At 38.1% G+C, this 19,594-nt stretch overlaps 1 protein-coding gene across 2 annotated transcripts in view; it reads right to left on the reverse strand.

Annotated features, from left to right (window-relative positions):
• The window catches only part of naa15a (N-alpha-acetyltransferase 15, NatA auxiliary subunit a), a 69,685-nt gene that overhangs the window by 12,833 nt on the left and 37,258 nt on the right, over nucleotides 1-19,594 (reverse strand). For both annotated transcript variants that reach the window (XM_063046639.1, XM_063046641.1), the window contains exons 8-17: nucleotides 17,698-17,793; nucleotides 12,170-12,276; nucleotides 12,016-12,088; nucleotides 5,400-5,569; nucleotides 4,963-5,115; nucleotides 4,515-4,643; nucleotides 3,767-3,980; nucleotides 3,280-3,473; nucleotides 1,743-1,851; nucleotides 929-1,027 (exon numbers count right to left, since the gene is read on the reverse strand). In XM_063046639.1, the coding sequence (XP_062902709.1) occupies nucleotides 929-1,027; nucleotides 1,743-1,851; nucleotides 3,280-3,473; nucleotides 3,767-3,980; nucleotides 4,515-4,643; nucleotides 4,963-5,115; nucleotides 5,400-5,569; nucleotides 12,016-12,088; nucleotides 12,170-12,276; nucleotides 17,698-17,793 (1,344 nt within the window). The remainder of the gene's footprint in view (nucleotides 1-928; nucleotides 1,028-1,742; nucleotides 1,852-3,279; nucleotides 3,474-3,766; nucleotides 3,981-4,514; nucleotides 4,644-4,962; nucleotides 5,116-5,399; nucleotides 5,570-12,015; nucleotides 12,089-12,169; nucleotides 12,277-17,697; nucleotides 17,794-19,594) is intronic.

A 19,594-nucleotide genomic window follows, 5' to 3' on the forward strand; every position in this document is an offset into this window, starting at 1 on the left:
TAGGGCCAGTGATGTTGTGGGGATGGAACTGGACTCTCTCACGGTGGTGTCTGAAAAGAGGATGCCATCTTGGACAATGTCTCCCATCCACTACGTAATGTACTGGGTGGGCACAGGAGTACATTCAGCCAGAGACTCATTCCACCGAGATGCAACACAGAGCGTCATAGGAAGTCATTTCTGCCTGTGGCCATCAAACTTTACAGCTCCTCCCTTGGAGGGTCAGACACCCTGAGCCAATAGGCTGGTCCTGGACTTATTTCCTGGCATAATTTACATATTACTATTTAACTATTTATGGTTTTATTACTATTTATTATTTATGGTGCAACTGTAACAAAAACCAATTTCCCCCAGGATCAATAAAATATGACTATGACTAATTCAAGGCCTTTAACATTTGTACCTTTTAGTGTGAAAATTCAGCGGTTGCCCATGGGCACAAACTTTGAAACTCCTAAAACTAGCCTTACATTAGGGAAGATGCTCGCTTTATGTACTCCACCACTACCGAGTGCAATTGATAAAAGTCCAATGCCTGGTTACTAACTACTAGCAGGTCAAGTGGTGGGGAGTACAACTGGTAAGTGATCTAAAGAGACTAATCTAACTGAGGCTTTCACTACCAGACTGGGACCTACACAGGAATTTGCTCTTTAAACACCTGTAGAGCAGGCATCATTATTAAAATCTAGCTGGTAGCAGATGCACTTTGAAACAATACAATTTCCATTTTTTTCTGACAACACTGAATATGTTTTGTACCATGAATAATGTCATCACACCATTATTCAGCTGAATTTCTGGAGTAGCATGATTCCACTCCAGAATCTGACTCTGGCAAATAGATTTTCATCCACACTGGAAAACAAAAGCATACAAATAATTTCTAGGCAAACATTTAATCACAAATAATTATCTGCCATACCAGTTTTGAAGAACCGAAACAAACACTCATGAAGCCAAGGGTTATCTGGATCTATGGCAAAAGCTCTTTTGACTGACTGCAGCATCAGAAGGAACTTTTCTACAAAAATATTAAAAATCACATTAGAAAGAAAACCTTCTAAAACCTAATTTTATGCAGTATTTAATATTCCACTTTAATCATAAACAGAAGATTCGTTAAATTACTGCCTTAAAGATGGAAATATGGCAGCTAAAATCATGGTCAAAATAAAGAATGTATGCAGAATGAGATTAAAGCCCTGCTAAAGGGCACCTAAAACCCTTTATAGCGCAATTTTATGCAAGAGAAATACAGGAAAATAGAAGTGAGTAAGCTATTGTAAAGTGCTATACATGAGTAGGGAGAATTCCGTCACCCACATCCCTCCCCTCCACCCTGCTTTTCTGAAAAGTGCTCCAGATCAAACACTTTTGGCCGTGGAATCACGAACAGTGCTAAATTTCTCTCCCAACCATGAAGACTGCAGCACAAAACAACTGCTGCATTTCCAGAAAACTTTATTTTTGTCCCTCGCCAATTTGCGGCCTCAAAGTCATGAACTTCGTTTGGTTTCTACTTCAGTTTCTAATACATCCCTTGCACAGCAATTCTTCACAATGAATATTAGTAGTTTATTCAGTGGAGAAGAATGTCAACAAATAGTATTTCTGTACACATGATCTAATTTAGGCAACTAGGTGATGAGAGCAAACCCAAGATAATCACTGGTTATAATACTGGCAAAAATGTTCATCATAAATGACTAAAATAATCCAACATTTTCATTACTCACCTTTTCTATAGTAGATCTCAAAAGCAAAAAGATGGGTTTCTATTTTGTTTTTTACCAAAGTTTTCAGTGGTGTCAAAAATTTAACGGCTTCTTCAAGAGGACTGTCCACCTAGTTAATAGAAAAAAATCATCCTGAATATGTGTCTAAATTAAAGGCAAACAAATTTATGGGCAGCTGACAGTTGTGCTAACTTGTACATGAGCATTACAACAATGTGCTTTGTACACTTCAAAACCCAATTCAGTGGTTTCATTCTGACAAACTTAATTTTTATGTTGGCTACAGCCCAGGGGTGGTGATCCAAAGGCACATGCAAAAATTTGTTGGCATGTATATGCAGTGCAGTATCTCAATTCTTTAAATCTAACCATAATAAAAAGATATATAATGATTTATCTTTACCGCCAATGAAGCAGTAAATGATTTTTATTATCTGACAGCAGTAAGATGTTTTCACAGGAATCATCTTAGGCCAGCTTAGTGCAAGCTGGACAGATGCAATAACATATGATGTCCGAAGATACATTTTAAAGTCCTCTCAGACCTGGCAAACACATCATTATTTGGATCATAAATGGCTGGGCCAGTTGGCATTGGCTTCACTCTGCTTATGTTTTATTCCTTCTGTCATTTGTGAGTGAACACAGGATACTTAAATCCATGAATATTTATGTGATATGTTTTCAGTGATAAACTTTGTCCAGTCCAATTCTAGTAGAGCTACTGTTGAAACTAGTGCTATACACATTGTTCTCAAAATGAGCAAATACAAGCCAGATATAAACTACCTGTCATTGTTAGTGCAGTGCTAAAAGTCTTACTCAGCATAGTGTTTATTTTCCTTTCCTTGATTTTTTATAAATATCCGCCAAATCTTCCTTGAGGCACAATAGCAATACGATGTAGAAATTATTTTTATTGTCCTTTTAAAGGATTAATACTAATAACTTTGGAACTGGTTTTCTAAAACACTTCAGAAGTCCATAATTATTGTTATTCAATTATCAATGATAATCCTTGCTCAGTATTACCATGGGAGAATTACAAAAAAGATTTTTTAAAAAAGTTTATAGCGAATTTGGGCACACGCTCTTGCCAACTGTGCCATAGTATATCAACCAAGAAAAGTGATTTTTATCTTCCCTAACATCTGCAGAACACATTCACCAAGAATGGAAAAGTGTAATAAAGAATGGAAAACTGACTGAATTTCTCTAAGTTAGGATTGCTAACACCCAAATAAAGCTACATAATACAAAAATGGTCAGACTTGATGATACAGCTCAGTGTAGATATCTTCCTGATTCACTTAAGACAGCAACTATGTTGGCAGACTTGTACTCAAATTAAGAATCATTGCGTAGAAGACTAGGAAAGGGTAGAGGATTTGGTTCAAACCAAGAGCTCCCTGAAACTCCAGTCCTTAAAAGACATCTAATGTCTTTTGGGGAAAGCAGTGAAGTGATAGAAAGAGTAGTAGTATACAGACTTTGCAAATTCAGAGAATTCATGGACACAGTAATGTTATATATTTACTTTTGCTAATTTTTCAGGTACAAGCTCTTCCTTCTGTGTGCCAATCTCCTCCTCATCCTCTTCTTTCTTCTTCCGTTGATTTTTCAGCTGCTTCTCTTTTTCTGCGTTCCTCTTCTCTTCTTCAAGTTGTGCCTTCTTTTTTGCCCTACGTTGTTTGTTCCGTAATTTCTTCAGCTCTTTATCTGAAAGATTTGCTGAGGACAAAACACACTGATCACATTTTGGAACTAAACAAATAGCTGTGGAATGAGTTATACACACAAAATGCTGGAGGAACTGAGCAGGCCAGGCAGCATCTATGGAAAAATCTATGCACTCTTTTCCATAGATACTGCCTGGCTTGCTGAGTTTCTCTCCAGCATTTTGTTTGTTGCTCGGATTTCCAGCATCTGCAGATTTTCTCTTGTTTGTTGTTCAGAATCAATAAATTCTGTTAAAATTAAACCAATAAAAAGGAATATGATATTAAAGCAAAAATTCGCAATACCTGTATCAGCCTCCAATTCTTTGTTTTCATCAGTTAGTGGATGATCATGAAGTTTAAGGTAGATTTCAATAGCTACCTTTGCAGCTTTAAAATAAAAAGGATGACACCGAAGGACATCCTCAAGTTTAAGCAAATCCACATATGATCTCAATGTCATTTTTCTCATGCAATAGGTGTGGAAATCAAATTGGTCATCGGTAATTTCTGCAAAATGCTGGATAAGAAAAACTCAAGTCAGCAAAGAATCTCACAAATCAATCAGCACAAACACAGGTACATCTAACTAAACAGAATTATTTCAAAAATTGACCATACTTTATATTAGAACGTTTTCATTTTCAAGCCAACATTGGTTTCTAAAACCGTTTTATCCAAGACAAATCCTAATATTTAAAGCTGGAATCAGGAGAACACTATACTATTGCTTTGGGTGGACAATTTTAACTGACTTCACAAGCTTACATCCTGTTTTAGCAAACTCCTCTTACAGCTGTACATAAAACACAAGCTTTGGCTTGTTAGAGACTACCTATGTATGCGGGAGGGGAGGGAAGAAAAATTAAGGAAATGTTGCAAGGCTCCAACTGTTGACTGCACAATCACATTTTTAAAATTATGAAGGAATGCATTAGAGGATAAATTAGGTCACACCATTTTTGCAATTATCCATGTCTTCATTTCTTATTCCCAACCCCATCACTTTACTCATTTCAGAAATGTGAATGTACATAATTTTTCTTCAACTTACTCTTTCTATCTCATGACACTTCTTAAGAGATTCTCCATACTTGTTCATAGACTGATAGGCTAGAGCACATTCTGTCTGGAACCACATACACTGCATCTCATTCAGATTGTCCACTGCAGCTGTCCCTTCCTAAAAAAGATTACATATAAATATGTCACAACAAAATATATAGCCAGCAAGAACAATTTAACGCATTTGGGAAGATATTATCTAAAACAACCAAGTATTTAACTAACCAGTTAAACGATTAAAACTATTATGTGCCCACAGCAGACTTTGTCGCACAAAAACAATCCAGTCAACAGTGGTCTTCAAAATCTAACTACGCAGCAAACACACACGTCCAAACAAGAATCCACAAAATGCAAATCATGTATGGCTAAGCACATATCAAAATGTAAATAAATTAATATTTTATGTAGTATGATTAAGCAACAAAGATACCAACTCTTGTAAACTTGGAGCACATTTCCTCAGCTTCCTTCACAAGGTTGGCTTTTAGCATGTATTTAGCACATTTGGAGTTTATAAACCTGTCTGCTGTATCTAAAGCTTGAGCCTCATCCATCCATTTGGCAGCTTCCTTTATGTTCCCAGCATGCTGTAAGGAAAATACTATTTTAAACAAAACAATCTAATATTATTAAAACTATCATATACTCAGATCTTCAATTTAGTCGTTTTACTCAATCACTTACAGCAAATTATCGATTCTAACTTTCAATTCAAAATTTTCAAAACCATATTTAACGTTTCTTCTAAATTTGCAGTATTTTTAAATTTTAAAAAGTTTGTAAGCAGAAAAAAATTGAAAACATAACTGTTTAAAAATCCCAAAGCTTGAAAAGAGTTATTTATGAAGGACAGAATGTTTTGCATTTTTACCTTGTAGATTTTGGCCTTGACAAGGAACAATTCTATGAGAGTTGGGGTACTTTCAATTGCAGCATTAATATACTCCAAGGCCAAAGATGGTTGACCAATTCTATCATAATGCTGGGCTAAAAAGTACTGGACCCACAATCTAGTAGTAGGTGGTTCTAAGTTTCCATCATCTGAAATGGGAGGGAAGCCAAGTTCAACATTAATGGGCAAACATACAAAATTATTCAAAAAGATCAATGTATGTCTGTGCAATACATGTCCAACCACCTAAACATTTTCCCCTTTTGAGGCTTATGTTCACAATCATCAGTTTGTGAAATTGAACAAGCACAATGAAAATTGGACCAGTATATTAATTTATTAATACTTTTAAATATACACTACCCTGATAATATTTTTTTTAATGTATGGAAATTTTAAAAAAGCAGTGCTGATTTAATTAGCTGAAGTAGCACGTTTTTCTTAGGGAGCCCACCATTTGATCCTTCAAATCGAAGATGGCTTTTGTGAGAAAAAAAAATCAAAATTATCTTTATCTCAAAGTTGAAGAAAAATCATGTACACTCACATTTCTGAAATGATTTACAAATACAATTTTTTTTTCATTTCTCCCATATGAACTTAAACATGACTGCCCATCATCACTGATGCCCGGGGGTGAGGGAGAACATCTCACCATTATTCATTGTTCTCACATTTTTCATAGCATTGTTGGCAGCCTTCAAAAGTGATGCTTCTAATCCCTGCAACCCTCTAACATACCTATCAACTCGAGCCTGATTTTCCCAGTATTCACCTGTACCTTTACACACACCCATGGAATGTGGGAAGAAGTAAAGCAGCATTAGGGGAACATGCAGCAAAGGAAGACTGCAAACTCCACAGAACACAAACGATTAGAGTGCTGGACTTGCTGGCACCAACACTATATAATGCATCACTCTTGCTTAAACTCTTGAATCTCCTATGTTGCATCCCTGGTCCCATGGGAATTGTCCCAAGATGTCAAATGGATACAGAGGGCTCAGAACAAAATAAAGAGATGATTCCCAAACCTAATTATCTAGAGACAAGCAGTTTTGGGTAAGAAATTAAAGTAAAGCCTTTTGGAAGGCTAGTGCCAGAGGCACTATTTTTTTCCATCCGCCTTTCCAGAAGGGAGAACATTACAGACATTGCCTTTAAGTAAAAAAAAAAGTGAAACACTGAAAAAGTTACAAGATCAGCTTGCAAAAACTTTGAGGATGCAATAAGAAAACCACTTCTCTGATATGGCGAACTTTGATAAAGACTGACATGGTAGATTGATCAGGAAATTAAGTCTGTAAAATTCAAGAGAAATGGGAAATTTGTTAAAAACAATGTGGCTAATGGAAAGTGGGAGTCTCAGTAACAGAACTGGATCAATCCATAAGATACAGGGGCTGAAGTGGGCCTTTCGGCCCATCAAGTCTGCACCACCATTCAATCAGGGCTGATCCAATTCTTCCAGTCACCTCCACTCCCCTGCCTTCTCTCCATACCCCCTGATGCCCTGGCTAATCAATAACCTCTGTATCTCTGCCCTTAAATGCATCGAATGACGGCCTCCACAACCACTCATAGCAACAAATTCCACAGATTTACCACCCTCTGACTAAAGTAATTTCTCCACATCTCTGTTCTAAATGGATATCTTTCAATCCTGAAGTCATGCCCTTTTGTCCTGAAGTCCCCTATCATGGAAAATAATTTTGCCATATCTAATCTATTCAGGCCTTTTTCATTGTGTGTACTGGAGTTCTGTGGGGTTCAATAATAGATCATTTGTTTTTGGTGTTTTAATAACAGAGTCAGTGATTTTATATGGAAATATAACCCAGAGTCCGCACCAACTATCCCGCTCCCATTTACACGTTCGTATGCAATTTATTATCTCTACAATCTCATCCAAGTGGTCAATTAACACACCAGGTTGTAAGTTTTTGGGATGTAGGAGGAAACCAGGGTGCTCAGGGGAATTCCATTGATTGCAAGGGACAGACTGCACCTCAAGTCAGATTCATCAAAGTTCAAAGTACATTTATTACCCAACACATATAGGTCACCATATATTACCCTGAGATTCTTTTTCTTGTGGGCAATTCACAGTAAGTACAAAGAAACCCAGTAGAATAAATGAAAAACTCCACGAGACGGACCAACAACCAGTGTGCAAAAGACAACAAAGTATGCAAATACAGAAAGAAAAAGAATGAATAAATAAACAATGAACACAGAACATGAGGTGAAGAGCTCCTAAAAGTGCGGCCTAGGTTGTAGGAACAGATTAGTGTTAGGATGACTGATGTTAACCCTTCTGGTTCAAGAGTCTGATATTTGAGAGGTAATGACAGGTCAAGAGTCTGGTGGTGTGGGTCCTGAGGCTCCTATACCTCTTTCCCGATGGAGGCAGCAAGAAGAGGGTATGGCCTGGATGGTGGGGGTCCTCGATGAAGACTCTTTCTGTGTCAGCACTCCTTGTAGATGTGCTCAATGGTGAGGAAGACTTTACCTGTGATGAACTGGGTCGTATCACTACTAACTGGGCTTTTCTGTTCAAAGGCACTGAAATTTCCATATCTGGCCATGGTGCAACCAGTCAATATACTTCCCACTACTCATCTGTAGAAGTTTATCAAAGATCATGCCAAATCTTTGCAAACTTGTAAAAAAAAAGTAGAGGCACTGCCGAGCTTTCTTTGTAATTGCACTTATATGCTGGGCCCAGGACAGATCCTCTGAAATGATAACGATGAGGAACTTAAGGTTGCTGCCTCTCTCGACCTCTGATCGCTTCATAAGGACTGGCTCATGGACGCCCCTGTTTCCTCCTCCTTCCATCAATAATTAGCTCTTTGGTTTTGCTGACATTGTGAGAGGTTGTGTTGTGACACCATTCAACCAGGGAGCAGGGAGATAATCAAAGGAATACATAAAACACGAGTTAGGCTACAGTGTTAATTAAGCCTAATCACAAACATTCAGAGAAGTTACGACATTGGAGAGATGAGAGTAACAGTTGTTCAGCTGCTGGCACTGATACCTCAGTTTTGGCAATTTTTTTTCCTGCGAATGTAGACCTTTTCTGCTCAACCCCCCCCCCCCATTCCACCTATACCCCAAAGAGAAGAGGGTTAACTGGATACTGAAATGGGTAGTAGGAAAAACAGGCTGGAGTTGATGGACAAGTGTTAGACAAGGGGTTAAGGAAGTCAGCAATGGGAGTAATGGGCCAAATCATCTTTCTGTCAAAAAAGATGTTCAGACTTGCCATGGGTAGAAAATGATGCCAACAGGTGACCCCTGCATGACAGCTGATCAGGTAATGGAAACAGACCCTTACAAGATTTTACAAATTATTACAAAGGGTTTGAGATATGGAATAAAATTTGCTCTCATGGAATTTGTGAAAAAATAGTACATTTTTAGAAATTTTCATTGTGTATTTGTTGAAGGATGCACAAATGATGCGGCATTCCTCCATAGAAAACCCCGATATGAACTGCTTTCGAGGAACACATTATGCAGGGTAATCTTCTTTGGGAAAATACAGGGAATATTTAATGTATTAAATTAGAGTCCTGGACAGGGTGAACAAAAAGAATTGATTTTCTTTAGGAGGGATACCTAGATTTAAATGAATTAGAAGTATTGGGGATGTCTCGAGAATTTTTTCCCCCACCAACAGTCTGCAACACATGACTTATACAGTGACCAGATCAGAAATATTTACTATTTTAAAAATTTACTAATAGGGATATGTAGCTGAAACTGTAACTGCCACGGAAGATAAATGGGTTACTTCAAAGACTGACCAAGATATTCATAAGCGTTTTCCTTGTCTCATAATTCAGTAATTGTACAGGGGTGTCCCCACTTTTACCTCAATCAATGGATTAAGAGTTCAGACCCTATTCCAGGACTTGTCTACATAATCTACAGTGTGACAATAAGATATTATAGGAATTTATAGATAAAATATACAGTACGTGCAAATGTTAAGCACCATAGTTTACAAATATAAATTTTGTTTTAGATGTTTTTTTGGTCTTCTCCATTAGTGTGTTAGTACAAACGAGCAAATTTTAGATTTCTAAACATTCATTTTCCAAAAAAAGTAAATGTTAGAGATTTTTTGTACTTTGCTAAAGAAAATAACATATTTATAGAACACTTTCCAAATAAAAACTTGATTACTTTGTAGTTATATAGCCCAGTGCCTGATAAAACAAAGCTAACACAAACAGGTGCTAATGATCAATGACATATGAGTTGAATGAAATAAACTAATTAACTAAAACAGAAAAGGGAGTAGAAGGACAAACTGGGGGAAGGATATCTAAACTAAAAGGTGAGGGTTTGGCAGATGTGACAGCTTAACTTTCAAATCATCAACTCTTACACCATGGCAAGAGTGAGCATAGCAACACAAGAAACAAGGTGATCATCCTGCATCGACAAGGTCTATCTTAAGCAGAAAATTATGGCAGACAGGAGTTTCAAGATTTGACGTACAAGCTCTCCTGAAGAACCACAAGGAAACAGATAAAGTTGAGGAGAAGAAACACAATGGTCGGCCACGACAACTGAGTGAGACAGATGAGATACACCAAACTGACGTCCCTTTGAACCTGGAAAAAGTCCAGCACAGCTATCAACCCTGAACTCAGAAATCACTGGAACCTAAGTACACCCCTCTACAGTCCGGAGAAGTCCTGTCAGAAATGATCTTCTTGGAAGAGATGCTGTCAAAAAAGCATTCCTCCAAAGCTGAGAGACACCCCTACACATAATAATACATGGACTGGTGTGCTGAAGATTGGGAGCAAGTGCTCTGGACTGGTGAGTCAAAATTTGAAAATTTTGTCTCGAAACAGAAGGCAGCTTATCTGTAGAAGAGCTAGAGAGCGCTACACTGATGAATGTTTACAGCCAAATGTGAAGTACAGCGGAGGTTCCCTGCAGGTTTGGGACTGCATTTTTGCAAATGGAGTTGGTGATCTGGTCAGAATTAATAGAATCCTCAATGCTGAGGAGTACAAGCAGATTTCCCTCCATCATGCAATACCATCAGGTAGGTGTCTGATTGGTTCCAACTTCATCCTGCAGCAGGACAATGACCCCAAATACAAGGCCAAGAACTATCTTCAGTGAAAGTAAGAACAAGTAGTTCTGAACTAGATGATATGGCCTCCACAGAGTCCTGATCTCAATGTTGTCGAGGTTGTCTGGAATTACCTGGAGACAGAAGCAAGCGAGTCAGCCAAAGTTTGCAGAAGAACCATGGCGAGTTCTCCAAGGTGCTTCAAGCAACCTGTGAGCAAATTTTCTTATAAAACTGCCCAACAGTGTCCTTAAAAGAACTGATGCAGTTTTAAAGGCAAAGGATGGTCACAGCAAATATGGATTTGATAATAGTTTTACTCTTTATGATTTAAAGAGCAAATTTTTTGACCTTTAGAACATTATTTTTGAAAGTATCTTCGCTTTACACAATTTTTTAAAATGTGCTTTGTACCATATAGAACACATTTTATATAGGAATATAAATGTTTAAAGATTAACCTGAGAGCAAGATACTCTGGGTTAGCATTTACAGTGGGTAACAGCCAGAATATCAATAGATGCTAATTAAATTCAGGTTGAAAGATGTAATTAAGCTTTTCTTGCATAAATATATTGAAAGCACAGGCACATCAGTACTCACTCACTGACTGCACAATTTTAATTTGCAGATAACAGTTCCCTAGATCAGATTAACTGAGTTTACTTGGCATTAGAGCTAACCACATGAAGCCGTTTCTTTAAAAACTATAATTCTTTCAATTTGAGTTCTCTGAAAAAAATTGATAGAAAATGGCCAAGTAGCAGGATACTTAGTAACAATTTGCTGGTCAAATGCACTCCTTTAATTGATGAAAGCCAGCAGCTGCCCATGAAGACTTTAGCTGAGAAATCTTTTCAGCCTTGGCTCTTGCCAAACTGCACCTACACCAGAGACCAGGCTGGATCGTGAAATAATTACACTACTAATTAAGTAAACACAAACATCTTAGTACTTTGGCATCCGAATCTTAAGCAAGACAATATTTTCCTAATATTAGACAACTGACAATGGCCTATCTTGCCAAAACTAAAGAAAATAACTCAGACACAAAAATTCCAAAAATTTCAACTTTTATATGTTACAGGAGTATTTGATGATTAAAATGGCTAATAGTCTAGAAAACTTTCAAAAAATTTAGAACCTACTAGCTCATCTTAATGAAATCAAATTTCAATGCTTATACACAAAAGATTTCGAAAAGTCTTATTATCTGATAAAGGAAACAATGAGCTTTAGAATGGAAATATCCAAAACAAATTGCTATTTAGCAGTACACAACTTTGAGAAACCCAATGCAATTAATTCAATACTCTGTGGATTCATTTTTAAACTAAACACCGATAATGGTTCACCAAAGACATGATATCAACATACACGGAGATTTGAGATCAGTTAGTGACGAAAAGCCAAAAGCTGTTGAACGGAAATGACGGCATGTTTTTGGAAAGGTTCAAATCATGCACTGAGTATGCTACTAATTAAACTTACCATTGGGGCTGAACAGGTTGCAACTTTTCAAAGAGGTTTCATAGCCAACTACTAATTCTTCTAGAATTGATACCTACAGACAAAAAGATACTTTAAGTTTTTTTAAATTTACAACAAAACACAGCTCTGATATTAATATGAACAATACACTTACCTTCTCTTTATCATTATACAATGATTTCAAAGTAGTAAACACAGGAGGACAACCTTTGCTGAAATTAATCCTTAAATACTTGTCCAAAACTTCTCTGAATTTTTCACCTGGCAGAAAGAGAAATTAAACAGACTTGATTGTTGAAAAATTGTAGTACATGTAAAATTATTCTAAACGTATCCTGGAAATGCAAGGCCACCAGGTACAGACTATTCCAAGTATACTATGAACTCAGTGATTTTGGGAAGTCTCTAAAGTTATTCAAGATCTTTATTATGCCTTTCAAATGGGGCCAGGTTGGTGAAGAACATGCAAGTACTGGTTTGGTATGTTATCATTCTATTGATATGATATGCCGCTTCCCAATTAATAATAAAAGAAACAGTTTAAGTTTATTGCCATGGGCATATTGAACATAAATGCCATAAAAATTAGCTTTTTGCAGCAGCACTGTACAGTTGCAAGAAAAAGTTTGTGAACCCTCTGCAATTATCTGGTTTTCTGCATTACTCATAAAAATGTGGTCTGATCTTCATACAAGTCACAATAATCGACCAAACACAACCTGCCTAAACTAATAATATACAAACAATTGTATTTCTTGTCAATACTGAGTACACTATTTAAATAATCACTTTATTGAACCTAGACCAGCAGTCCCCAACCACCGGGCCGCGAGGAAACGATATGATTTGGCGATATGAGTCAGCTGCACCTTTCCTCATTCCCTGTCACACCCACTGTTGAGCTTGAACGCACGCGAGGTCATTAACAGCGCGTCACCCATGTCAGCACGGGAAGGAGACCAACTCCTCCAGCTTGCAAATGACGGCGGGCTTAAAAGTATGTTTGACTTAACATCTCTGCCGGCATTCTGGATCAAAGTCAAGGCTGAATATCCTGAAATAGCCACAAAAGCACTGAAAACGTTGCTTCCAACATATTTCTGCGAAGCGGAGTTTTCTGCAATGAATGCAACGAAAACTAAATTGCGGAATAGACTGGACATAAGGAACCCTGTTCGAGTATCGCTGTCTCCCATCACCCCTCGATAGGACCGTCTTGTTGCAGGGAAACAAGCCCAGGGCTCCCACTGATTCAGCGATATTGGTGTGTTGCAATGATTCTATATGTTCATAGGGGAAAACATGTGCTGTGTGTTTAATATCCAAACGTTACTTAAAATGTTATGATGTTATTGCCTTACTTATATAACCATATAACAATTACAGCACGGAAACAGGCAATCTCTGCCCTTCTAGTCCGTGCCGAACGCTACTCTCATCTAGTCCCACTGACCTGCACTCAGCCCATAACCCTCCATTCCTTTCCTGTCCATATACCTATCCAATTTTTCTTTACATGATAATATCTAACCTGCCTCTACCACTTCTACTGGAAGTTCGTTCAACACTTACTTCAAGCTCCCCTGTTCTCCCCTGATAATTGACTTATCACTGTATTCATGCGAGGAAAATATGCGGTGTGTTTAATATTAAATTCGTTAGATAAACCCTTTTAGAAACAAAACTGAGTGTATTAGCCACTTACCACCTATATTCCAGTCGTGATTAACACCCCTGAACAGAATTGCCAAAAACGATTTGCAGGGGGAAAAAAAAAAATCGGCAGGCGCACGCGTACGCAGGTTATGCATGCGCACTGGTGCGCACACAAGGCTTCATGGTCAATGCAGTCTTTCCCTGGGTAAACACAACGTATTTGACTGCTACTTTTGTCTGTTGGCAACCCTACCCCCCCCCCGCCTGGTCGGCCGGTCTGCAAGAATATTGTCAATATTAAACCGGTCCGCAGTGCAAAAAAGGTCGGGGACCCCTGACCTAGACTGTATGTGAACCTCTGGGGTAATACCTTCTACAAAAGCCACTTGGCGTCTGGTGTTCTAATCAATGAGATGAGATTGGAGGTGTGGGTTGTAGAGGTGCCCTGCCCTATAAAAAAGACACACAAAGTCAGGTCACTGACACAGCCTGCTCTTTTAAAGGAAGTTCTGATTAATGTGTACCATGCCTCAATCAAAACAACTTTCAGATGACCTTAGAAGTAAAACTGTAGAGATGCATGAAGCTGGAAAAGGCTACGAAAGCATTTCTAAAGACCCTGAGTGTTCATATCAGTAAGAGAAACTGTCACAAATGGAGGAAATTTGGCACTGTTGCTACTCTCCCTAGGAGTAAGTGTCCTGCAAAGATCACAAATGTGCAATGCTGAAGGAAGTGAAAAAGAACTTTTTGGCAGAAATGCACACCGCTATGTTTGGAGGGAAAAGGGCATTGCACACCAACATCTTAAAACCACATCCCAACTGTGAAGCATGGTGGAAGGAGCATCATGGTTTGGGGCTGCTTTGCTGCCTCTGGGCCTGGACAGTTTGCGATTGTTGAGGGAACAACGAATTCAACATTGTAACCAGACACTATAAATGAAAATGTCTTCCGTCACTTGAAGCTTAATAGAAGTTGAATGATGCAATAAGAGAATGACCTGAAACACAAGTGTAAATCAACAGAATGGTTTAAAAAGAAGAAAATTTGTGTTTTGGAATGACCAAGTCAGAGTCCAGAACTTAAACCAATTGAGATGCTGTGGGATGACCTGAAGAGGGCTGTTCATACAAGGTATCCCATAAATACTGATTGACTGAAACAGTTCTGTATGGAGGAATGGTCTAAAGTTCCTCCTCACTGTTGTGAAAGTCTGATCAGCAGCTACAGGATACGGTTGGTGAAGGTTATTGCTGCTAAAGGAGGTTCTACCAGTTATTAAATACAAAGGTTCACCAGTTTCCAGCCTGGACTGTGAATGATTAAACAATGTGTTCAATAAAGACATGAAAAGTACAATTATTTGTGTTATTAGTTTAGGCAGATTGTGTTTGTCTGTTTTTGTGACTTAGATGAAAATCAGACCATATTTTATGAGTATTTAATGCAGAAAACCAGGTAATTGCAAAGGGTTCTTGCAATTGTAGATAACAAACAAAAATTACATACACTTAGGAGTAAAATTATACAAAATTTACATGACAAAATAAACAAAAACAATGGCAATAGTGCAAGCTGAAAAGATCTAAAGGTATTCACTAGATTGTGGAAAACATTTTTTAAAAATTGTTCCATCCCTGCTTCACCGTAAGTATCCTTCGCAGGATACTATTACTCATAACAACACTTAAACCCCAAAATCTTGCAGCTTAAGTTCCAAGTTTTATGCTATATTTATGTCGAGGAAGTGAAGTATGTGCAGTGAAAATTACGACTAAGAGAAGATGCTCAGGAAGCTTAATGGTCTGAGGCTGGATAGTTCTCCTGGACCCGATGGAATGCACCCTTGGGTTCTGAAGGAAGTAGCTGGAGAGATTGCGGAGGCACTAACAATGATCTTTCAAGAATCGATAGATTCTGGCATTGTACCGGATGAGTGGAAAATTGCAAATGTTACTCTGCTATTTAAGAAGGGTGAGGGGCAGCAGAAAGGAAACTATAGACTGTTAGCCTGACATCAGTAGTTGGTAAGTTGTTGGAATTGATTGTTAGGGATGAAATTACGGAATACCTGTAGGCACATGACAAAATAAGCCAAAGCCAGCATAGTTTCCTGAAAGGAAAATCCTGCCTGACTAACCTACTACAATTTTTTGAGGAAATTACAAGCAGGGTAGACAAAGGAGATGCAGTGGATGTGGTGTGCTTGGATTTTCAAAAGGCCTTTGACAAGGTGCCACACGTGAAGCTGCTTAGCAAGATAAGAGCCCATGGAATTACAGGGAAGTTACTAGCATGGGTGGAGCATTGGCTAATCAGCAGAAAATGGAGAGTGGGAGTAAAGGGATCCTATTCTGGCTGGCTGCTGGTTACCAGTGGAATTCCACAGGGGTCAGTGTTGAGACTGCTGCTTTTTACGTTGCATGTCAATGATTTGGACTATGGGGTTAGTGGATTTGTGCCTAAATTTGCTGTTGATACAAAGATAGGTGGAACAGTGTGTAGTGTTGAGGAATCAGAGAGCCTGCAGAGAGACTTAAGATAGTTTAGGGAAATGGGCAAAGAAGTGGCAAATGAAATACAATGTTGGAAAGCGCATGGTCATGCACTTTGGAAGAAATAAACGGGCAGACTATTATTTAGATGGGGAGAGAATTTAAAATGCAGAGGTGCAAAGGAGCTTGGGAGTCCTTGTGCAGGATACCCTAAAGGTTAACCTTCAGGTTGAGTTGGTTGTGAAGAAGGCCAATGCAATGTTGGCATTCATTTCTAGAGGTATAGAATATAAGAGCAGGAATGTGAAGTTGAGGCTCTAAGGCTCCTGCAAGACCACACTTAAGAGTACTGTGTGCAGTTCTGGGCTCCTTATTTTAGAAAGGATATACTGACATTGGAAAGGGTTCAGAGAAGATTCATGAGAATGATTCCAGGGATGAAAAGGTTATCATATGAGGAACGACTGGCAGCTCTTGGGCTGTATTTCCTGGAGTTCAGGAGAATGAGGGGGGATCTCATAGAAACATTCTGGATGTTAGAAGTCCTGAACAGATTAGACATGGCAAAGTTATTTCCCATGGTAGGGGAGTCTAGGACAACAGGGCATGACTTCAGGATTGAAGGACTTCTATTTAGAACAGAGATACAGAGAAAATTACTTTAGTCAGAGGGTGGTAAATCTGTGGAATTTGTTGCCACATGCAGCTGTGGAGGCCAAGTCATTCGGTGCACTTAAGGCAGAGATAGATAGGTTCTTGATTAGCCAGGGCATCAAAGGGTATGGGGAGAAGGCAGGGGAGTGGGGAATGACTGAAAGAATTGGATCAGCCCATGACTGAATGGCAGAGCAGACTCAATGGGCCGAATGGCTACTTCTGCTCCTGTATCTTATGGTCTTAAACAAAGATGCTAATTTATATTAGCACCAATGTATAGAAAAGGAGTTCAATCAACACTTTTATTTGCTGTTTCAGAATCTTTATCGAGAATAATGGTAGCAGGTAAGGTCAAGGGACAAAACTAAAAATGGAAAGATATCACCACTGCACATCTGGTCTGAGACAGCGTAGCAACACTAAGTACAAGAAACATTATGCAAGTAAAAGCTGAAGATGCTAGGAAGTCAAGCAGCATCTGTGGAGAGAAGATGCAACTGAATTCTTGCCAAATAGTTTATCATTTAAATTTAGATTCTCTTTACTACTCCCTTGAGAATTCATGAATATGATTGGCAGTTATAGCCAGGGATCACCACCAGCAAGAGGCACGGGTGAAAAAAAATATACACACAACCATGCTCATCATTGTAGGAAGCTTTCCTCCATGCCACCAGTCAGCACTGCAGACAATAAATTTTCAGCTGTTAACTTTAGTCCTGCACCATGTTGCTGGAAAATTTCCAGCAATTTTTTCAGTACAGCTGAGCTGATACAGAGTCATATAGTTGGGTAACTTTCTGTCATCACATACAATTCTAAAGGCTACAATGAGATACAGAAGAGAAATTGAAAAGATGAAAGCACTCACCAGATAAAAAGTTAAGAGGTAGCCTCCTAGGCACAAGCCCTTTAGGATACTTTGTCCAAGCATTTTCATAGATACTGAGTCGCTCCTCTACACCGACTAAAGACAGATGTTTAAAAAAATTATATACAGATCAAACATACTTAGGATTTTAAGAAGTTTGCTTTCAGCATCTGAATAGGTTACACAGCAGTGATCAAAGCCAACAGAAGACATTTGTATTACTATTTCAGACTACACTTGTTCTCAGAAATGAAAACAGTCAAAGTTCTTGTCCTTGACAATTAATTAGCGTATATAAAGTATACATATCTTTAACAACAACCAAAAACCACACCAGTCCAGATTCTAATATCTTTACCCTTCACTTCAGGAAGAATCATTCATTTCTTAAAAGGAAGAGGATACAAAATTGGAAAGAAGCAAACTCTTCTTGCTATAACATTTTACATGATCAACCATACACATTTCCCTTACTACCAATACAAATTACTAATCTTTGTGGCTAATATCCAACTAATCATCCTTCCTTTCTTAACCAAATTTTCAAAAACTTATTCAGCAACATTCTACAAGTACATTCAAACTACAGTCAACCTTCACTAATCCAACTACCTGTAATCTGGTTCCTTTGATAATCCGGCACTGATTTCAAATTTTCTGGGCCACCGTACCAATCTGCTGCACATTGTTTTGGTTACGCTAGATCTGTTTACATGTTGGCGCGCTCTTGTAAGCGCAGACAGGCAATTCCTGCTTGTTTTCCTGCGTTTATTAATATCATTGGCTCTTTTTGAGCCCCAATTATTTCATGAAGAACTAGGACTAGATTATGAGTGTGACTATAGTGAAAGCTGGCTTCATCAGTTCAAGCAGCGTCATGGCTTACAGTTTTGTGCAGAGTGTGGTGAAAAACATTCAGCAGACAAGGAAGCAGCAGCAGAGTTCGTTGAAGAAACTGTTTTTGAAGAAACTGTTGTGCCAGTTTCAGCACCAGTTCCTAATGCTTCATTTATTTTTCAAGATGAAGATGTTGATGATCCTGACAAACCCACACTTGCAGACATGTAACTTTGCCTGAAGGTATATTAAACGTCTTACTTCAGAAGTTGAAGTGCTCAACTTTTCTGTACAAGTTAATTCCTGTACATTTACCTGTACCCTTTATTTTATCTGGGCCTGTACAGTATATTACTTTATTAAAATTTCACTTGCTACTCACTTAATATTTGTTTCATTATTATCTAACGTACTGATTTACATGCTATTTTAAAGGTATGATGAGGCGGTTAGCCATTGCTTCATGTGACCCTTCTGTAATTCGGCATTTTCACTAATCAGGAACTCCTCAGGTCCCAATGGTGTCGGATTATAGAAGGTCAACTGTAGTTCCAACTCTCATCTCCAAGAAAAATAAACTTGGTTTATATGTCGGTGTTGCTTTTACATCAATCTGTCTTCATAATAGATTCTGCAAAGCCTGCCCTCATCTCCATGAGAGCATGACACAATGCGCTAGCATTTCTAATCATACATTTATACTTGTATAATAAATTATTTTCATAATGTACAAAATAAGATTTTCTTTTACATAGTACTTAATATATTTTTGCTAACTCAGTACTTCAAGGTATGCAAACTGACCAGATTTTCAAATAGGTAATACCAGAAATTTCCTAGTATAAACTTAATGAAATAAAAGACTAATGAATGAAGTTAGATTTCTATCATCTCTCAATTCAAAACCAGGTTTCCTTTCTCTTTCTTTCTACTGTTCTAGCACCTCATCCCAGTCAAGACTTTAAAAGCTACAATGTGCAGTTTTGAAGAAATGTGTATTAAAATAAAACTCCTAGATAAAACCCTGTACCATGATAAAAGCTGTCCAAAAAGATGAGTC

This window comes from Mobula hypostoma, chromosome 4, assembly GCF_963921235.1.
Source record: "Mobula hypostoma chromosome 4, sMobHyp1.1, whole genome shotgun sequence".
Taxonomy (NCBI): domain Eukaryota; kingdom Metazoa; phylum Chordata; class Chondrichthyes; order Myliobatiformes; family Myliobatidae; genus Mobula; species Mobula hypostoma.